Source organism: Pseudomyrmex gracilis, unplaced genomic scaffold, assembly GCF_002006095.1.
Source record: "Pseudomyrmex gracilis isolate BER0280 unplaced genomic scaffold, ASM200609v1 scaffold_266, whole genome shotgun sequence".
Taxonomy (NCBI): Eukaryota; Metazoa; Arthropoda; class Insecta; order Hymenoptera; family Formicidae; genus Pseudomyrmex; species Pseudomyrmex gracilis.
The window spans coordinates 28872-50003 of record NW_018020850.1 but is presented as its reverse complement, the minus strand read 5'-3'; the positions used below and the strand labels follow the sequence as shown (position 1 = coordinate 50003).

The window sequence follows — 21132 nt, the reverse complement described above, 5'->3', positions numbered from 1 at the left end:
CATTTTTTTAAAAAAAAAAAAAAAAAAAAAAAATCAAATTTTGTGCGGACGAAGATACGCGAATTTTCAATATTGATAAATCTCACGCGTTTATTTAAGGTAACGGTTTTACCATTTTATTAAAGATAAAGGTTTTACATTACGGAAAATGCGCACGGTCAATGAAAAAGGAGCAAATCGTTTGAAAACGTATCTACACTATTTTTACCATGTTTTTCTGATTCTCCCGTCCTCTTTTTGTTAGTGGCGTCAATCAATCACAAGTAATTAAAAGAATTCTTTGAATTTTTTCTCGAAAATCAAGGCGTTCATGACACAACAGCGGTGTATTAAAATATATAAATGAAAAAGAGGATTGTGCGTGCTATGTTACGCGGCTTTCTTGAAAATCGCGAATTGTGCAATTCTCGGTAAATTGTCGGTAAATCTTCGACGGTATTAGTACGGTAATAATAATCATGATAACTTTTAGATACATAAGTACATGATATTTTGATTGGATCTGTTAAACTGTTTAACATTAAATGTGGGTAAATCATAGATCAAAATAAAATGCAAATGCATTTTCAATAAACTACATCGTATTTTAGCTTTCTCTTCAATATATTAGACATTCAAAGCAATAATAATAACAAAATAAATAAACAAAAGTGTTTGCTAAAAGCAATAAAACTGGCAATTTTTTGTTGTTATGTTATAAATATGTATTTCAGTGAAAATGTGTTTTTTTATCTTCTTTTTTATTCTTGCAGAGAAGTGCAAAGAAATATACGAAGAAATGTAGGAATATAGATATTCCGTAAATTTTTACTTTATATTTAAAAAAAACAGTGTTCGATAAAAAAAACTTGCGTAAATATTCATCATCTGAATGAATATGATCTGATTTTTTTATAAATCACTAGTCGTGCTAACCGAAGTAAACTAATATCTGAGAATGTGCATGTAGCTTAATGAAATAACATACATGCTATGTACGTTTGAAGAATATTTCTCTCTTCATAAATTTTTTCTTTTTGAGAAGTGGCATTCTATACATATATATGAACTTGCGAGAACGATAGTGTGAGAAAAAAAATATATAGGAAGTGTTATTATGGGGAGAAAAGAGAAATATGGATGGACCTGGTGCGACTGCGTCGCGTCGAACGGACGTGAATCCTCAGGAAACCTCCGGCTTCCCTTCAGTTTATACTGCGCACCCGTTCTGTCGATTTGGTACACCGTGGCTCTACAAAGAAAAAACAGCGTGAATTTGAAACAATAGTTTTCGTCTGTGCTGCGAAACTTATAGCAGTGAACTTTTATCAATGCTAATCATCCACGTTTTTATATCTCAATTAATACATCTTTAAAAAAATATATATATATATTAAATACAATTTTAATATTTTAATATTACTTTAACACATCGGAGCTAAACGAGTGCAGAAATTTGAAAAAAATTAATCGTATGCAGTATAAATTAAATTACTGTAAACAGTGTAAACAGTGTAAATTTTTTAAACATTTTCTGTTGACATGTCAAAATTTATATTTTATATTTTGCACACTGTACGCACACTTATAATTCTCCTTTTTCCTATGAACTATTTTGAAAACACTCCCATTCCAATCTAATTAATTCCATTATAGTTTTAAAGAAAAAACAAAACAGTAAAAACTAAAGTCATATAATAAGCATAATAATGTACATACAAAAGACAAGAGTAGAGATAGATCATCAAAACCAATTTTAATAACATCAACGATTCAAAAATCCGATTTAGCGGCACGTCACAAAAAAATTAAGTTTATCAAGTTTATCGAAAAGAAGATAAAAAGAAAGAACTAAGAAGAAAAAAAGAACTAAGTAAGTATTTTACATCGTTAATGTTCAAAGCCAACATAAACAAGATAAATGAGTTTTTTTCTATAAAACTTTTCTATAAATTTTAAAAGTATGTTTAAATTTTCTACAGAACTATTTTAAATATATATTTAAAGTTTGAATAACAGGCTTATGTTATTAACACATATACCTTATATAATTAACATATACTTATATATAATAAATATGGAGAACACTTAATATACTATGATATTTATATGTAGATATTGTCACACACACAAAATGCGTACTTCAAACTTAGGACCGTGATATATTATGTAAATTGTTACGTGAAAGTTAGAGTATTTTATATCCATGATTTTCTATAATAATCGAGAACACACATACACTCTCATCAGGTAGCGAAATATCAATTTTTTCTCTCTCTCTCTCTCTCTCTCGCTCTTTGTTCTCTTTAATGTACTTCCTGAAGTAAGGTGTAGCTGAATTTAATTAATAAGAAAATAGCGTTATTTACGTCAGTATTATATATATGTGTTTAGCTACCTGTTACATAATTTAATACCTTGAAAGATACCTATGTGTAATTACTCGCGGTCTCTAGCAAAACACATTTCTTGATATTGCAAAGTTTAATAGACACATTAAATTAAGTAAATGTCATTTAATATCTCGATCAACTCAATTATAATAGATATTATAGTTAAACGATGAAAAATGTATTACCTGTAAATTCTCACAATGCGATGTCAAAAAACTATCATTAAACATTCAATTTCAATGTCTGCGCCTATTTATAAATTTTATTATTGTATAATATAGTTTTTAGCTTTTTAAATATAGAAGATAAGATGCTTTTATAATAAATTGGATTTTAGAAATTTTAGAAATTTACACACGCGTTTTGAAGAAAGCTAAAAAATAACTTAATAGCATGCAACGTATGTATGCGTGCAATAAAACAATTCGAGATAACAAGTTTAAAGACTAGAAAATCCAATAGAACGTATAATAGTATTGTTGTTTTTCTTGCTTAATTATCTAATATGCTCGTCTCAGTGAAACAATGTAGCTCGAATTAGAATCTATTGGACAAAGGTATTAAGCGCTGCGCCGAACGTTTGCTTCTCTTCTTTTTTTTTATTGAATAATAAGAGATTTATAAGAAATTCGTTTAATGGAACAAATAGACAAAAAGAGAGAGAGAGAGAGAGAGAGAGAGAAAAAAAATAATAAAAATTATTTTAAAATATGTACATTTATTTTTTTTGAATTCTTTTATTTTACTCTAAATAATAAAATAAAAAATGTCTAATCGCAATGCGAGTTGCCACTACTTTTCACGATGACAGGAATAAAAATTCATTATAATCTAAGAATAACTTTAATGTTATTTGTTAAAGAAACAAGATATTTTTATTTCTGTCTTTTATGTTAATACATACTAAATAAGAAAAGACTTGCCGTAAATATTCAGCAAACTCGCGCGCTATGTCAATAAGTAGGTTAATGTCAAATAACTTTGAAGATGTCTTTGTTGTCACAATCGCTACTTGGTGTCTGTTATCTGTGTGAAATAGGAAGTTGCGGCAGACATTGATATTTAAACGTTTGATAGCTTGCTATCACTATCAGAACGTGTGTCAAATTCACGCGCAACAAAATTCAGCGCGTACAAATTTTTGTTTGAAAATCTCGAATCGTCGCGAGAAAGTTTCGACTGGTTTATCACTTTACTCGTATTTTCGGTCTTAGGATTGCGTAATATATTTTACACTTACGCTCTTATCTGTACTTTTAAAGTATACTTTAAAAAGAACACCATAGCTGTGAACAAACAGTCTTCAAGATATCGTGCGAATAAAGTTACTTGCACTTGTATAAAACTTTTGCAAAAACACACTTGTAATGTATAATGAATTTTTTTTAATATTATATATTGCAAAAGTTACTGTTGTGTGTGTGACGTCACATTTTAATTTTCTGCACGCTGAATTCGCGCAGTATCTGTTTCCTCACGTTGCAAAATGTGTTTGGCGGAGATGTATAAAAGCGAAACAGAAAGTTACAAAACAAACGAAAATCGTATTGCGACAAGTGGCTCGGGACTACGGCAGTCCCATACAGATATGGGGTAGAATTACGGCGGCTTCGATACGAGAACGTGACGTGTAAAGTATATCCGCGTGGCCCACATGATAAACGACAAATACTTGAAAGGTCACAGATACGTATCAAAGTTTTTACTAGTTCGTCACTAAGAGTTCATGTTTTTAAAATCGCTATTAATGACAAGATTTCGTGGCTCTATTTATTTCCGACTCCCAAACGGTCTAAAATATAAAAACCTGGTTGTTTAATATATAATATAATAACACCAGATGTGTGTTTAACAACACCGCAAAAATAAAATACACAAGTAGATATTAATACATCCTAAGTCTAAAATAACTTGCAGATTGCTGCCGACTGCTTACACGAAAAAATGTTTGTGTACAAGACAAACGTATAAAAGAGAAACCTCAATCTTAAAAATGAGCACACGAAATGGGAATTTATGTCCGTTCATAAATTTTCTAACGGCGCAATAATTTCACTTTGAGACATTCCAAAATTATTTGACAGGATCAATCGAATTAAAAAACTGCCGTGTGAATTTTAAATCGTTCAGAAAGCTACAATAACACATGCAAGTTTATATTCATTTTGCTTTTAAAATTAAATAATGAAAAACACACACAATTGTTTCTTTCGCAGAGACACATTATTTAAATGCGTCTAAAAAACTCTACACACGCGTATTTCATTACATAAAACGTGACTATATTACTTTTTTCTTGTGTAAAAAATGCAAAAATTGAACAAGAGAAGTATATTGCATTCTTTAAGAGAAACACACTCCTTGTAAAATGCATATGAAGTTTTTTACTACAGACATAGCATAGGCGAGTAGAATAATGTGAAAATTCCCTGATGACAAATGAACAGTGAGAAAATAAGCCAATCGTAAGAATCATAAACTATATCTTTGATCTTGCGTGAGAAATTTAGTTCCCATACAGAGAAAACACAATTTCGAAAAGTAAAAATTTAAAATACATACACACACACACACATACATACGCGCGCGCACGTGTTCGGTAATCTAATGTGCATATAGTATTCAAACTGTGCGGAGCATTTCCAAACGTATCTACTCTTTTATAATATTTACGTGATATATACATACATTTTTCATACGATTACGATGTACATAAGAACGATGCACAGACAGCTAAACCAAGTATTGCACGGCATTCTCTAGCGAGCTGAGTATTCAACTCGGACTCAGTAAAAGATCATACGGTAGGGGTTATATTATCGAAGATCTTTGTACACTTTCTCTGTAACGAATTTCAATGTAACTGAGAGAGTTTGTTGTATCTTCAAAATTTGATATTTTTGATATTTGACAATTTGAAAACAAAAAACGCGACTGTTTCTGACTTGTTAAGCGCTGCGCGCTTTAGTTATAACAATTTAACCGACAGACGACGTTTTTTCTCAATTCATCAACTTTCTTTAAACTTGTCTTGTAATTTTATTGCGCATAAAAAAATTCTCATGTAAATTGTTGTAAGTTGTACGCATGCATGTATGTTTCAATCAAAAATCATTTAGCATCAAAGTCGATTTAATTCTGTTTTATGTTAAAGCGCAAAAGTCAATTTGCGCTGAACAGTCAATTCCGAAAAATCATTATTTCTATTTGCATTTATTAATAACAATTATTACACAATGCAGCAATTATTGAACAAAAGAAAGTCGAAAATTTAAAAATACAATAGAAATCAAAATTATAAGAACAAAGCTATAAATTTTGTTTTTTATTAGGAAGTATCGTTGTCGCAGTAATAAACGAATCCGCACGTAACGGATAACTCGGCTGATTTGAAATATCTTGTGTTACCAATTACTACCAATATTGGAATAGCAATTGGTTCAATTTGCTATCTTTCCGAAGAAGAGAATTCGTTCTGCCCGTTATTGAGAGACTTGTATAATTAAAGGTATACAATGCGCAGCAATTATTAAAATGTCAAGAAGAATTAAACGGATGAAATGTTGCTTTCGTAGATTCTCTGTCAAAATAAGATTTTATTGGTTCGCGCGAATTTCTCATTTTATGTGATATTCGTCGTTTAAAAAGAAAAATTTGTTTGTAACTGAAAGAGTTTAAGGACGTTAAGACGCCGCTAACAAATCGAGCACAATATTGGCTTATAGATGTAATTCTCAAATTTCTTCTCTGATAGATAAAAACTTCCGTAATCTTGTCAAGAAAGTTTCTTGATAATGATCATATCGAGCTATTCCAGAAAATCAAGATAGCAATATATTGCAAATATTTGACAGACATTCACTAATTGTAAGACGATATTGTTGTTAAATTATCGTCTTGTAACGATGTACACTGTTGCTACAAACTTTGTTATTTTTTTCCGAGATTGTTTATTTTAATAATTTTATTACAACAAACATTTTTGTGTTTCCTTCTTTAATATTAATTTTCTGCTATTATCAAGTAAAATTTGCGTCAATTATTAATGAACAAGTAAATTCGTTTGACGGATACAACTTGTAAATCTTTAAATATTTCTTGACTTCATCATATCTCGCGTGACTTGCTGTGCTTTAACCAGACTTGACTACATCGCAAATCAGATTGGTTGTTTTCTTTTTTTTGCTCGAAGTGGAAAACTGTGAACATTAAACGAAAGCTACTTTCAGCGAAATCAGCTCGAAAAGTAGTTTTTTCAATTAAGTGTATTGTTCTCTTGGAATAAAGATTTCAGATGTATTGCCGATATTTCGTTGTCTGTTGTTTCAATTACAGGAGATTTCAACTAATTAAAACCGATCCACTTAACCAATTTCTCATTTTCTTTTTCACTTCGGTAACAAAATAATTTTTATGTTGAAAAATAAACGTGTAAAAAAAGAAATCATACACACAGAGTACGTAATAAAAAGCGTTATGGAATCATGGGAAAAAGCGGGATTACAAATCGCATTATTTACGTATTAATAAAAAAAATAAAAAAAAAAAAAAAAAAAAAAAAAAAAAAAAACTTTATGCGATATTGTTCTCGAATGTAACTTGTGTTTCACAAAATAAAAACAAACGGAATAAATGAAAAACCGAGAGAGAGTGCGTGTGTCTATTTAGTATGCCAATATGTATAGTGTGATATATACANAAAACTGTATGCGATATTGTTCTCGAGTGTAGCTTGCGTTTCACAAAATAAAAACAAACGGAATAAATGAAAAACCGAGAGAGAGTGCGTGTGTCTATTTAGTATGCCAATATGTATAGTGTGATATATACACAATGTTTGAACACGACTACGAGAAGTAGTCGAGTTATATGTTTCTAGTGTACCGCTATCTAGTATATCATTTCTAGTATATCTACTCTCTCAGAGTTAAAATTGATTTCTATAGTCGGCGAGTACTTGATTGAGATATAACGAATTTATATTGATGACTCTATAGCAATTTGGCTAATGAAAGCACCGATATGTATATTGCGCGAAATTGTAAAGTAACAGTAAATTTTATTTTCATGTAAAATATTTCAAAACCAAGTAGATTTATGATTACTAAAAAAATACGTCAACTCATTCTCTCTCTCTTTTGCTATGTAGACCTTAAACATTTTTTTACTTTTAGAAGACAATTTCATATCTTCTGTTCTAAGCACTAGTCAGCTTAACACAAAGTAAACAACTCTCGTAGTAAACGAATCATCTTCTAAAATCCTTCTTTCGCAAATGTATCGTAATTGAGTCTTAAGAGTGTATCCTTGTCTTGAATTCTGGGTTAATGAAATGTATGAATATGCTAAATAGACAATCAAATATTTGACGGCGATTTGACAATATAGAGGGTGGAACGTGGTAAATAAGGTTGAATAATTCATTTTGGATATTCACTCGCACATAAGTGTAATGCGTTCTTTTCGTTGCCGTATTGATACACAAGCAATGCCACAAAAAAAAGCTTTTTGGAAGCAACATCGATTACTAGTATTTCGTAGAGAAGAGTATTTGTAAACAAAATGTAAAAGCACACATCGAGAAAATCTGACAACATCGGTAGTACGATAGTACGGCAACAATAGATTGAGATACTCGACAACAAGAGATTGTTTTAAATGTTATTTATAAAATTTCAATAATTTGTTTTTATTCGCGCATTCGAGATAACAAATTTGTGACATAGAAAACAATTGATATTAAATCACATCTCGTATAAACGTTATCGAGAAACGTATGCGCGACTTATTGAAAAATAGACACTTCCAACGTTAAAGACTACCATGGGACCGAGTATCGATTTAATGCCAGCTTACAGCAGTAGCGACAGATATCAATATTGAAGCAAAGGTCTGCCTGAATGATTAATAGTTAAAAGAGACATTCTCGAGACATTAGAACGAAAAGAGCAACATGTGTAATTTTAATGAATTATTACAACGGGATGTCAATAACATGAATAATTTTTGTGACAATAAATTACAAAATGTGTGTACACATGTATTCAATTCGGAAAACCGCATTGCAATAAAATTAATTATTTATTTCTTTTATTCATATGTACACACTATTTGAAAAATGTCATCTTAGAAAATATTTTAATCTGCGTTTCAACATGAATGACAAATCTATTGGACATAACTGTCAGCTGTAATCGCAGCATTATGAAGTGCTGAAGTCGGCTACAAATTGACGATAAATTCAAGTCATTCATTTTTCCACGTTCGCGAAGTCTCTAAAAATCGGATAAATTGTCGAAGACGATCTTCGTCAAAACGGGACGACCGTGACCGAGTTATATTTTTATTCGGCGGTTACTTTTTACCAAATCGGTAATTTCCAATCTCTCGATGCTCTCTGTCCGTGTGTGAGAAGTTCGTTTCAGGCAAATGACAGAAATTAAATTGATATTTATCGGATGCGGTTGGCAATTCTTGCCTTTCATCTGTTAAAGTGCAACTTTTTAAGAATAATGCAATTTTCCGTCATTTTTTTCTTTTTTTTGCACTTTTGTAAATTCTTAAATATTTTCCAAGACATTGCAGTTCATAGTGTTTTTACGCGTAAAGTCGTGTGTCAGAAAATCAAGTTTTTTTTTAGAAAAAAAAAAAAAATAAAAACTATTTCCTTGTAGACTTTTTCCGAAAGAAAGTCTTGCCGAGACCAAGTTTGTGTGCTCACCGGAGCACAAATTTATCAGGCACTTTCAACGTTTTTATAATAATGTTGCTTTTCCGCAAACTCTTTGAAATTCATATGATGCACGAACGAGAATTCATAAAATAATCTTACTTTCGTTAATCAAAAAAGTTTCACCAAAACAAAAAAGAAGAAAAAACACGTATTTTTATCAATCTACGTTTGTGATTAAATAACGAAGAATAAAGAAGATGATACCAAGACGAACTGAATCGGTAGACACCAGTTTCTTATAAAGAAGAAATTCGATGAGACGCGACAAGAGGCTTGTCACGTTTGATAACAATTCGACCGTTTCCAGTGTCGCTTTACTTTTCCTCTTGAAGCAAGAGGACTCGCGCTCAATTTAAACTCCTCCAACAACGTCGCATACATTGTCGCGATTAAACAAACTTCTCAACGAGAGAGAATTCGTGCAGAGAAAATCCTTCGCTGTTCTACGCAAAATATCTGGTATTATGAACTTTTCTTTCGGATTCCGACGAATATACATGCTCCGATTATTCATAATGCCAGTCCAGGTTGCCGTAAAGTTTTCGCTTTAATTCAGAGAATCATACGAGCTGCAACAGTAGCGCAATTGTAGCACACTTATATTGTACGAGGAAGTACCTAAGCGTTTATTAACTATTAACGCGCATATGTTACACTAATATGTGCACATTCGGCAATGTATACTCAAGATTGAATTGTTTGTATTTCGTTTTTATTCGCTTGATCACATATTCTACTTACATTATACGCGTATCAAACGTAATCTATGCAAAATGTCATCATGCACCGAATTATAATAGTCGATAATAGTTACATTGTGAACAAAATGACGTAGACCGTGCAATATTGACCAACGCACAAATTGCATCGTTTATTCTGCTACAAAATGTTTTTGTAAAAACCAAATTTCGAGTTTCTCGATTCAAATATAATACAATTTTCATATTTTATTTCGTACGGGCACGAACGAATTAATGTTTTTTTTACACAAAGTGTTGCACTTTTCATTGTTAAGATATCACCGAGACATTATGAGATTCAACCTTTCACGTGCAAAGACGCAAACGTCCGTTAAAAAAAAAACATTTGCCGTCGCAGTTTTCGTTTCGCGCGCATTTATTTTTGTTTTCTGTCACAGATTGCGCGAATTTAGAAATTGCTTCTCTTTGTGAACGTGCTATTCTCGTATTTTTTAACGGCTCTTTTGATGTTTTGATTTTTTTTTTTTGCATTTTTCTTCTATCCCATTTCTTTTGTCGGCAACAACGCTCGCTGTGAGGCGAGAGTATACCGAGAGAATGATTATTACGGAAAAAAATTATTCGGTTCTCTCTCATCATTACAATGTGCGAGTTGTTACGAGACGAAAGATGTACGATTCTAAAGCTCGCGCGCACAACAATCTCATTTGTGCTCTACATATCTATCAATCTTCTTTTGACATGGTTATGCTTGAGATCTTTTATTAAGCTCTCGCGTGATTATTATACGCAAACGTGCGTGCGCTCTCAAAACGTCAATTGTAACGACTAACAATAAGAAATAAAAAAAGCTTCTACTAACGGCTTATAATAGATTCAGAATTTCATCACACAGAGTTTCGGTTTAAGCGTTAGTAAGTGGAAATTTAGATAGCATTTACGCTCGAGAGACGAGTCTAGCTAATGAGTGTTGCTATTGTATTTTCCTTTGGCTTTGCGCAGACATAAAGTAGCTCCGGCAACGATAGACACGTTACATACACGTTTTACTTAATTAACGAAGTAACAGATTTTATAATTCGCTTAGTCTTGATGCAAAATTTCTAAGATATAAAGTACGTACGCATGTATAATATACAAAAACAAATGTCTAGATATAGTTCATACTGCATTTTTTTTCGCATCACGTGTTCTAAGATCAGGATCACTCTTGCGTAAAAATAAACACAGTTTTACGCCCGTTGTGGCACAACATTGAAACAAATGCGAAAAACCAGGATCGCACATTTGTTATCTGTGTTTTCTTTTCACTTGAAAATGCAACAACGTTCGTTATGACGTTTGCCATTTTAACGCGAATGTGACTCCGGCCTAAGGCGACAGATCTGCAGCTGGATCGCGACGCGCTCGAAATTTTGGTAAATTTTGTTAACGAATCTCTCTCTGTAGCGCAGCAATATCACTCCCTTGAACAGTTGGTTAATTCGAAAAAAACATGTTTTTCGAAGACAAAAGATTTTATAAACTCGCCCGTTTTCACAAATATATTTGCGCATTAACTCCCATTCTGATCAAATGGCACGAAGAGAAACGCGCGAGACGCTCACTTTACGTTATTTAATTCCTAGTCGCATCCTGGCCATGAAAAAAAAATCATCTGTTTTTTTCGTTTACATTCTCGGCTGTGTTTCGCACAACTCTTTTTTTCTGGAAAAACAAGTCACACGAGTGAGCGATTCAACGCCACGACTGTGAAAAGCCCTCTACACGAGTGTATATATATGTATATTTTATATATATGTATATGTACACAATAGTAAATCGTATATTCAGTTCGGTGCAATATGGAATATCCTGATATATTTTGTATACACGATATGACACTGATCCGAGTCATTGTTTCGGCTTTTTCGTAAACGTTAACCGCATTTCCGTAAACAAGCGCAATATGCAAAATAGATCGTGAAATATTGTGTCAATTGCACATTTAGAAATAAATGGTAAGATCATAGATTCCAAATCGTATAAACAATTCGATGGCATCTCGTCATCGTCGACGTTGACAAACTTTATCGATTGTAAAACAAAAAATCGATCAAAGTTAACAAAAATCTCTCGCTCCCCTCACGATGAAATTCCCGTTCTAAATATAATAAGCGACCGAAATAAATGTACGCAATGTACACTTCAAAAAGAGGATCTTTTAACTTTTTTTTTTTTTTTTTTGTACATGTCAGTGCCAGAAGCGTGTCTATTTTTCTCGATGATAAAACCACATGGTCCAATTGCCAGAAGGGTATCCGCTTTTTATTAACGATACAACACACATTTCAATTGGCACTTGGTTCAAATCTATTATCTGAAAAGCAACATCAGCCAATTTTATCGCGCTTCGTTTCGCTTTATAAAAGTTATCCGTCTTTTCATCCCGTCTCCGTTTCCGAGCTTTCTCTCCTATGTAGCTCACATTTTCCTCGAACTTCTCGTCCGACGGAATTTGCTTTTGCCACTTCTATTCGAATGACCAAGTGACAAGACGTATACAGATTTCCGTTGAAATGTCTTTCGAATACGCGCAATGTAAAATGTACAGGATAAATTTTTTTTACGTATGATGTAATAAAAAAAGTATATATGACCATACTACAAAAAAATAGAATAATATAGAAAACTGAAAATTAGAACCGATATAAATATAACAAACCAATAAGCTTGTATGTTACACCACAAGTAAGTTGTAAGTGTAAGTTAAAAAAATAAATAAATAGACCAAACTTTTTTTAGCCTACTTAGTAATTTGAAGAAAATAAAACAAACTTTCTAAGAATATTTTTTATCTCTATGCATCATTTTACAACTCTATTTTACGAATCCATATATTTATATATACATATATATATATATATGTATGAATAAAATGAAGATTAAGTCATTACTTTTGTGTCAAATTATACGCGTGACATTTTTGAGTTCGTACAAACCTTAGAATATAACTAGTTATTTTAGTTTATATTCATCAACTATACGCACCAGTGGTTTAATCATAATCTTAATACTTGAGGCAATATATCAATATAGGACAACGTAAATTCACGACGTCTAATAGTTAGTAACGATAAAATAAAATGACGACGTTAAGAAGGTGCTTAAAAGTTTCCGCCGAGTGTTATTTTTAAAACGAAGAGATGTCCGTGTGATTTAATAATTTGTTCAATATTTCTAAACTAAAATTATCGATCACTCGAGCAAACGGAGAGAGACACAATTGGCTACATACATAGAATGATGACGTAGATGTGTCTTCTGATATATTAATTTGTGCGATATTAGAACAGGTATCGAGTGGCGGTAAAACGAAACAGAATGAAACACCACTATCTGACTAAAAATGTTATAAAGTATAAATGATACACACTTAGCTGGATATAGTCACACTTATAACGTCGTAGTTTATTCTGGCCTCACGTTTTTCCGAGCCGAGATATGCTCCTTGCTTTACTCTTTATTAACTGAACAAATGTTGTATCATTGTTTTAATCTTGTATCACTGTTTTAATCATACAACAATAAATAATGCTTTGCAAAAACAAACGTGTATTATTATTTAAATGTGTATTATTTAAATTAAATGCACAAAAGCAAATACGTGTCGGATTATAAATATGAGTAAATATTTGTATGTACAATGTGCTTATTCGCGTGTTAAGTTTTACAGAACGAGCAGACGAGCGCGCGTGCATTCACGCAAAGAATACGTATAAAAATACTTATAAAGATACGCGAAAATATTTACGTGAGATATATTTTTTTACGTACGTCGAGAAATTTTCAAAGACACATTGATTAATAGATTTCTATAAGCGTCAATGATCGCGTTCGGTAGAACGCAATCGTCGACGCCGCGGTTCGACAACTATATCTCATCCGACAGGGATATTATACCTACGGATCCTTTGATTCTAAAAAAAAAAAAAAATCCTACCACATATATGAAAGAGCTGCGCTTTTTCAGCGCAAACTGATTGATTGCGCTCTGGCGAACGCGGCCAATGTTTTATCACGCGTTCTGCTCTGAAAATTAAACGGATATCGATCATGTCATAACGATAAATTACTGTTCTTCATTGTTCGTTAATGCACAACTAATAAAATAATCGCATTATTGAATTAGCGTGCAATTCGATTTTGCAATGTGGTCTGTCGTGTAAATCAATTTCTGACCCAGAAGCATATTTATTTATCTCGATACGTTGAATAAAACGAAAGATTCTTTTTTTGAAATGGCACAATTGAATCAAAGATTGAACATCGTATTCTGAAGCAGATACGTGAACCATTTATAATTGTCATCGGATTTTGTGACGTTTACATCGTCGTTACAGTTTATTAATATCCGTTCTTAAAAGTAAAAAACTTGTATTGCGGTTCACGTTGATTCATTGATATTGTGGAAATAAAATAGAGAGATGCGGAGATGAATGTTTCAATTTGTTTTAAGCTTGTTTTGTGATTCAAAATCTTCGTTGCATTTTTATAGAAATGCTTTACGTTAGACACACACACACACACACACGTATCTATATTAATTTATTTCGAGGAATAATCTTAGAACATGATGTCTATCAAATTACAATATTGATATTTCCGTGTTCTTCTTCCAATACTTCAGATTGTTCCGCGATCGATATATTATGACGGTAGCGGACGAACATAACACGAATTTAGATGCTTTATCGAAATCTGCGTTAAACTTTGTAAACGGAACGCATTTTTCTTGAAGGCAAAATCGATGAGAATTACGTTTGACGCGAAATTACTGGGGAAATTGAAGTTGTGCCGAGAATGTGCCAAGGATATCGAACGCTATGGAAAAGATTGAATTAATTTCGGAAACGACAGAATGAGGCACGGCGAGTCGTTAAATGGCGCAACTACTCTCGCGCAATATTACATTTAAACCCTGCAGATTAAATAAAAAATGTTTTATTGCCGCTTTCTCTCTACTTGACTCCTTCAAAAAACCAAAGAGATCAAGAATCAATCCGTTACCATTTTTACTGTAAACGAATGGATGAAAAACTAAAAGTACATGAAGTTTTTAAAAAGAATTTTCTTGAAAAGAACACGGTTTTATGATTTTTATCTCTTCTTCTTTAGAGTTTCAATTTCTGTTTTCGAGTGTATTTTAATTTTCTCTACTCTAAATTAAGCTGCTACACAAACTAATATATCGTATAACATTAACTTACTTTTTAAAGTGTTTGTGAAAAACTATTTACACACAAAAACGCGCACAAAAAGTGAGTTTCAAGTTATGTAACATTTATCTTTCGAAATCTGCAGTTAATAAAAATTACACGTATATATACATACATACATATAACGAGAAAAAGAGAAAGAAACAATGTGTATATATAACTTTTGTGCTTTTAGGTATTTGTCTCAAATTAGAACTTCCTAGTTCGTATCTCATAAAAGTTTAATTATAAAGAAGAAAGTCTTAATGTGTGTATATATTGAAACTCGAGGGTTTGGTAATAGTTTTTAAAAAACAATTTAAAAAAAAATCCGAAGTAAATAGTTGCAAAACTTCTGCGCTTTTAGGCGAAGTTATTGTAGTACAGTTTATTTTAACTCTCAACGTAATGTATTATCTGTAAATTAATTACTGCTCGCGCGCGGCATCGTCAATCAAAATGAAACGTAAATATTTATTCACGCTTTAAAAGCGGTAACCAAAGATTAAGTCAATCTTAATCAACAGAAAGCCGCATTTTGCATAGATGCATTTTATGACAAACTCCTGGTTTCAAACAATAAATAAACTAACGGCGTTTGTTAATTAACTTTCGATTTCGACAGGATTTGTCGAAGATAATTGACAACATCTGGATTGATGTGTCGCGCAGTACACGTAAATGCGCCCGAATTTGCAACCCGACATTAAACGTACTTAAAATATTGTTAAAATTACCAAGCACGAAATTAATTATAATCGTGATATGTGTGTCACGTGATATCTATTGCGTGAAATATCAACGAATAAAGAAAAAAAATAGTAAAATGTAAAACAGAGGATCTAGATTTACAATTTGCACAGTGATTGAGTGCGCAAGCCAACAACAAGAACTGATCTTTACGTTCAATTAATGCATTAATTACCCTTCTGGCGTACAACAATATTCCCAGTCAATTTATCGCGCCGGTGTGGTGCATTGAGCATCCCAATGAACCACAATGAATTCGTTACTCTACGTTTCACACACTTTTCAATACGAATTTTGCAAATTGATTTGCTGTCGAACGTTACACTTGCAATTCTACCAGCTAATTAACCTAAATATATATTATGTAATTAATGAGTTGGTCACTTTATCGAAGAAAATAAAGGAATGTATATTACAATGTTGTGAGAGTTACAATTGCTCGATCTTATTGTTACTATTTAAAGTTATCACAACGCGCGCGCGCGCGTCGATCAGTTTTGCAATCAATTTGTCTATAAAAATATACAATTTACATTAAAAAAAAAAAGTAAACATCAGTGTATACACGTACATCTTCACATTTACGGCATTAAATTTATGCATATTAGTTATATCTCTTTTTTATTAATATTCAAGTGACGCAGCTATTTATAGAGCAAATAAAAAATTAACATAATAAATTAATTACATATTAACATAAATAAACATCATTATTAAGTTCACAGCTAGATTTTTAGAAAAACTTTGAACACTGCTTCCACAAAAAAAAGAGAGAAACGCCGCAGAATTTCGAATCAATTTGTCATTTTCTGACGTACATTAAAGAGGATCAACTGTGCGTCGACAAATAGTGTAGCGACTCAAAAGGCTTGCTTGAAATCCAGATATTCTGTAGTAAAAATCAATCTTCAAAAAGCTCAACAAACAGAGATAATGCACACATTACGTGATTACTTTAATAAATCGCGTTCAAATAAATTTATCAATAGTCAAAGATATACGTGTAAAAAATCAATCGAGATCTCATCGAAAAGAAAACTATTTATTTGGATCTCACGTGAGGTAAAAAGTTTGGTAGAAAAGTTCAACATAAAAGAATTCTACATAAATGCAACTTTGTCGCACGTGACGTGTTTTATCTTAAATTTAAGCTTTTAATTAAGAGCTCAGATTCACACATTCTTCATTGAACGATATGCTACTGCGGAAGTTCTTTCCAAGTAAATACAACGCGTGTCCTTTTTTTGATCCATCTTCGTATTCGTCGTTTTGTTGTTTTTCGAAACAACTTTTGAGAACATATAGTTTAGTGTATAGCTAGTTAAAAGTTCGGGTAATATTACTACAGTTAATATTAATTTAGTTAACATTAATATTGGTCAGTTGGTCGGTCTGAAGATAGGGCGAGAGGGATCGACAACGTTCGCCAGTGTCTATTTGACCAAGCTTGGCAAGCACTATATATTACACGTAAACACATATTAACATGCATTTCTACAACTATCAACGAAGGAATATAAATTTGTTACAGAATATGGAAAACTTTACGAATCAAACATTCGATTACGAATATGATGACGATTATTACATACCGTACAGCCAGCGACCAGAAACCTATTTTGTACCAGTGATATTTTTATTGATTATAATCGCGGGTGTGCTTGGAAACGGTACATTAATTTTCATACTGTTACGTCATGCCAAAATGAGAAATGTACCGAATACGTACGTTCTATCTTTGGCAATCGGAGATCTATTGGTGAGTATATGTGGCGGAAATATAATCTCGCTGTAACGTATATCTCGACAGCTTGTATCGTACAATTTCTGTATTCAAAGATTATTTTTTTCTGCTTTATACGCGCACGTAAGTAAAATATATAATATATACGTACATATATAAAATAATATAACATATACGCATGTATAATACAAGAGTTTCTTATTACTTTTTGTATATATTATATATAGTTTGATGTCAATTATACATGAAACATACAAATCTTAATAGAGCAATGTGCACTTGCAGGTAATTGTCACATGTGTGCCATTTACTTCCATTATTTACACACTTGACTCGTGGCCGTGGGGCACAACTATCTGCAAAGTGTCAGAATTTGTAAAGGATATTTCAATCGGTGTGTCGGTATTTACTTTGGCAGCTTTGTCTGCAGAAAGGTAAAAGCCATATCTTGTTGCAATATATACACGTTACAGCGGAGACTCTTGATGTAAAATGAGGTAAAAACCTAATAAGCCAATTTCCATTTGACTCAACTTGTCAAGGTGCTCGCTTGATTTTCAACTCTCCCTTGCTTTGTCAACACAATGCGCTTCTGTATCTTCTTATGTTTTTGCAGATATTGCGCCATCGTCAATCCTATACGTCGCCACGTAGCAGGTTTAAGCGCAAAACCTGTAACAGTTTTAGTAGCATCTATCATATGGATATTAGCGATTATTTTTGCTTTACCCGCCGTTCTCTTCTCCCACGTTCCGAGTGTACAATTGTATCGCAACTATAGTATTTTTATCTGCAGTCCTTTTCCCGAAGAATTTGGTAAGATATAATATTCTTTTAATACACAGAGTGTCTCTCATTATTACAGAGTATTCCCTTCGTGACTTAAGTCACACGGGACCAATCGTGTTCTCTTTTTTTTTTATTTGTGTGCTTTGTGTGTGTTACAGGAGAGGATTACAAGAAAGGTCTAATACTGTTTAAATTTTTGACATATTACGCGATACCACTATGCATAATAGCGGCTTTCTACTTGAGCATGGCGCGGCACTTGATGTTATCCACCACAAATATGCCAGGTGAACAAGCCAGGGATAATTACTTGGATCAGATAAACGCGCGAAGAAGGGTACACCATTATCACATTTCTTTAAATCGAAATATATTCAATATTCAATATTCAATCTTTCAATATATCAGTGTGTTGACAAGTTTTTGCAATCGACAGGTTGGCAAAATGGTAGTGAGTTTTATCATTGTTTTTTTCATCTGTTTTCTGCCAATTCACGCGTACAACTTGTGGTTCCACTTCTGTCCCACAGCGATATACGATTATAATTATTTTTGGCACTACTTCAGAATATTTGGGTTCTGCCTAAGTTTCATCAACAGTTGCGTTAATCCCATCGCTCTTTACTTGATTAGCCGAACGTTTCGCAAAAGGTAAGAGTAGAAATGTTACTTTGTAAAAAACAAATATAACAAAAAACTACTCATTCTGTTAAGTTAACTAAAAACAAAATTACACGGAGATGTAAGTATCGCGTGAGATACAAAGAAACAGACGCAAACTTTCTTGCTCCAAAAAGTAATCTTGTTCAATTATTTATGCTAATAGAAGTAAACAAAATAAAGGTTTTGTTATTTTTCCTAGGATCTTGGTAAAGTTTCGCAACCAAATTGCATGCAAATTCTTCCTTACAATTCGCATGACAGAGAGTGTTTCTAAACTTTTTTGTTGCCGACTTTCATTGAGTATTATTCTAAAACTATTGGCGAGATACACGTGCAGAGTGTTCCACAACTAACGCATAAAAATATAATAATATATAATGTACAAATTATCAAAAAAATCAACTTTAAAAAGTTTGTATTAAATTTAAAAATAACGTTAGGTAACGAAAAAAAACTTTGACATTTTAAAAGAGCAAGAGAATTTTGTTTTATACGACAATCGTTCGTCTTCGGCATTAATTCTGACACACTCGTGTGTGTTTTCGTTCTTCTTGTAGATTTAACAAATATTTGTGTATTTGTACATCCAACGGCATTGCTGCTGGCCGCAAGAATCGAATAAGCAGCAGTAGAAATCACGACGATAGCGCTTTGTCCCGAAGAAATCTGAACTTACGGAGTACGCTTCGTGAGACTAGTTTTATTATTAATCCTACCATTCGAAGGCGGACGCAAGATTCCACAGAAGTGTTCGAACCAGGAGGAGGTATAGAAACTAGAGCTAGTCTGAACAACCGGAGGTTGCTTTTTTAAGTAAAATTTCAAAATTTATAAGGTAAAAATACCAATACCGGGATCTTTAAGATCGTATATGACTTTTGGCTTCATTAAAACTTGAAGAACTAATCTTCTCATGTTTTCTGATGTTTATGAGATGTTAATAGAGCGTATGATGCCTTTCTACATGAAGTTGCACCAAATAATACACTTCGAACAACGAAAAAAATTGTTTTAGTGCAACTTTACGTGGGAAGGCATTTGTGTACGCTTTCAACTGTATGTACACAACGCATCTCTTTTAGAATTAAGAATAGAATTATATAGAATTTTTCCTTGATTTTCTTTCTTTCACAAACAGAAAACTGTCAAATCTGTATATCGGACTCTAAGACTTTAGACTCTAGTTATTAAATCACAATCTTGTTTGCAGAATTAAGTAGAATAAAAAGTATTATTAATTTCTCCCTACAAAAAACGTTATTCATGTTGTTATTGTCTTTTTTTTTTTTTTTTTATTTTAGAATCCTTTGAAGCCAGCGGATTTACCACTGCATAAATTTGGAAACAAAACGAAACCTTCTGCTGTGTTTACTAATGTGTATAATTTCGTTATAAAAAGAACCACGTCATCGCACACTGTCTAATCCGTTTGCTATATCGATGTCACTTCGATGTCATCACTCACCAAGAGACACGGCAGTTCGTTCACATTACGTCGAACTGTTACGCCAACTATAGCTATAAGTAACTCTATGTGGTACCTGAAGTAATAAAATAATTCCAAAGAAATAATTTTTGATCCCATCTTTTTTCCCCTCGTTATTGACTACTTTTTAAGTTAGTTTAGTAAATTTCTTTATACAATTGTGTCGAGCTACAGCAATAGCACTATTTTGTTTTCTCTTCTCCTGCGTGCATTTCTCAGCAAAATTAAAATTGTGGCAAGATATGTCCGCGCTTAGCTTTTGCTGGCAAGTTGCTTGTCGTAACAGCTCGACAAATCTAATTATAATACCTTACCTCGCTGAAGACAATGCTGAAGTCAGGTCAGGCCGTATTTAGCACCGGTTGATTAGATTCGAGTTGTCTACAATACCGATCGGATGCACGTAGTTGATCATTCCTCTTTATTGTACGAATCACAAACGCTTTTACACACAAGTAAAGATGATATTCAAGTAAAGCACACGTCAGATATAAATTTTATATGAAAACCAAGAAAAACTTTTTCAACTACAGCTTCCTGTTTCACTTGTAGCTGTAAATACAGTTGCTATAAGCCCGTTCTACATTACGCAAGGTATAGATCTCGTAGAATTGACCAATTACGCTGCTCAATTGGCTGATTTGATCAATACGATTA

At 32.5% G+C, this 21132-nt stretch overlaps 1 protein-coding gene across 4 annotated transcripts; it reads left to right on the top strand.

The window, feature by feature from the left end:
- Window positions 1-1210: 1210 nt before the first annotated feature.
- Window positions 1211-20796, top strand: LOC109859520 (neuropeptide CCHamide-2 receptor-like). 4 transcript variants are annotated; one of them, XM_020437858.1, is made up of 8 exons: window positions 1211-1852; window positions 17325-17552; window positions 17823-17971; window positions 18154-18353; window positions 18485-18663; window positions 18763-18977; window positions 19547-19824; window positions 20291-20796. In XM_020437858.1, exons 2-7 carry the CDS (start codon window positions 17328-17330, stop codon window positions 19800-19802), a joined length of 1224 nt encoding a protein of 407 aa, XP_020293447.1. In that variant the 5' UTR covers window positions 1211-1852; window positions 17325-17327; the 3' UTR covers window positions 19803-19824; window positions 20291-20796. The 4 variants fall into 4 exon arrangements, with proteins under 4 accessions (XP_020293447.1, XP_020293448.1, XP_020293445.1 ...); XM_020437856.1 differs by lacking the exon at window positions 1211-1852 and having other exon boundaries at window positions 16436-17552; XM_020437857.1 differs by lacking the exon at window positions 1211-1852 and having other exon boundaries at window positions 16458-17552; window positions 19547-19755.
- The last annotated feature ends 336 nt before the right edge of the window (window positions 20797-21132 follow it).

Bases quoted from the DNA above. Each gene is read 5' to 3' on its own strand.
- LOC109859520 (XM_020437856.1), top strand. From the start codon at position 17,280: ATGCATTTCTACAACTATCAACGAAGGAATATAAATTTGTTACAGAAT. The intron at 17,553-17,822 runs GTGAGTATATGT...GTGCACTTGCAG, and splicing joins TGGCAATCGGAGATCTATTG to GTAATTGTCACATGTGTGCC. The intron at 18,978-19,546 runs GTAAGAGTAGAA...TTCTTCTTGTAG, and splicing joins AGCCGAACGTTTCGCAAAAG to ATTTAACAAATATTTGTGTA.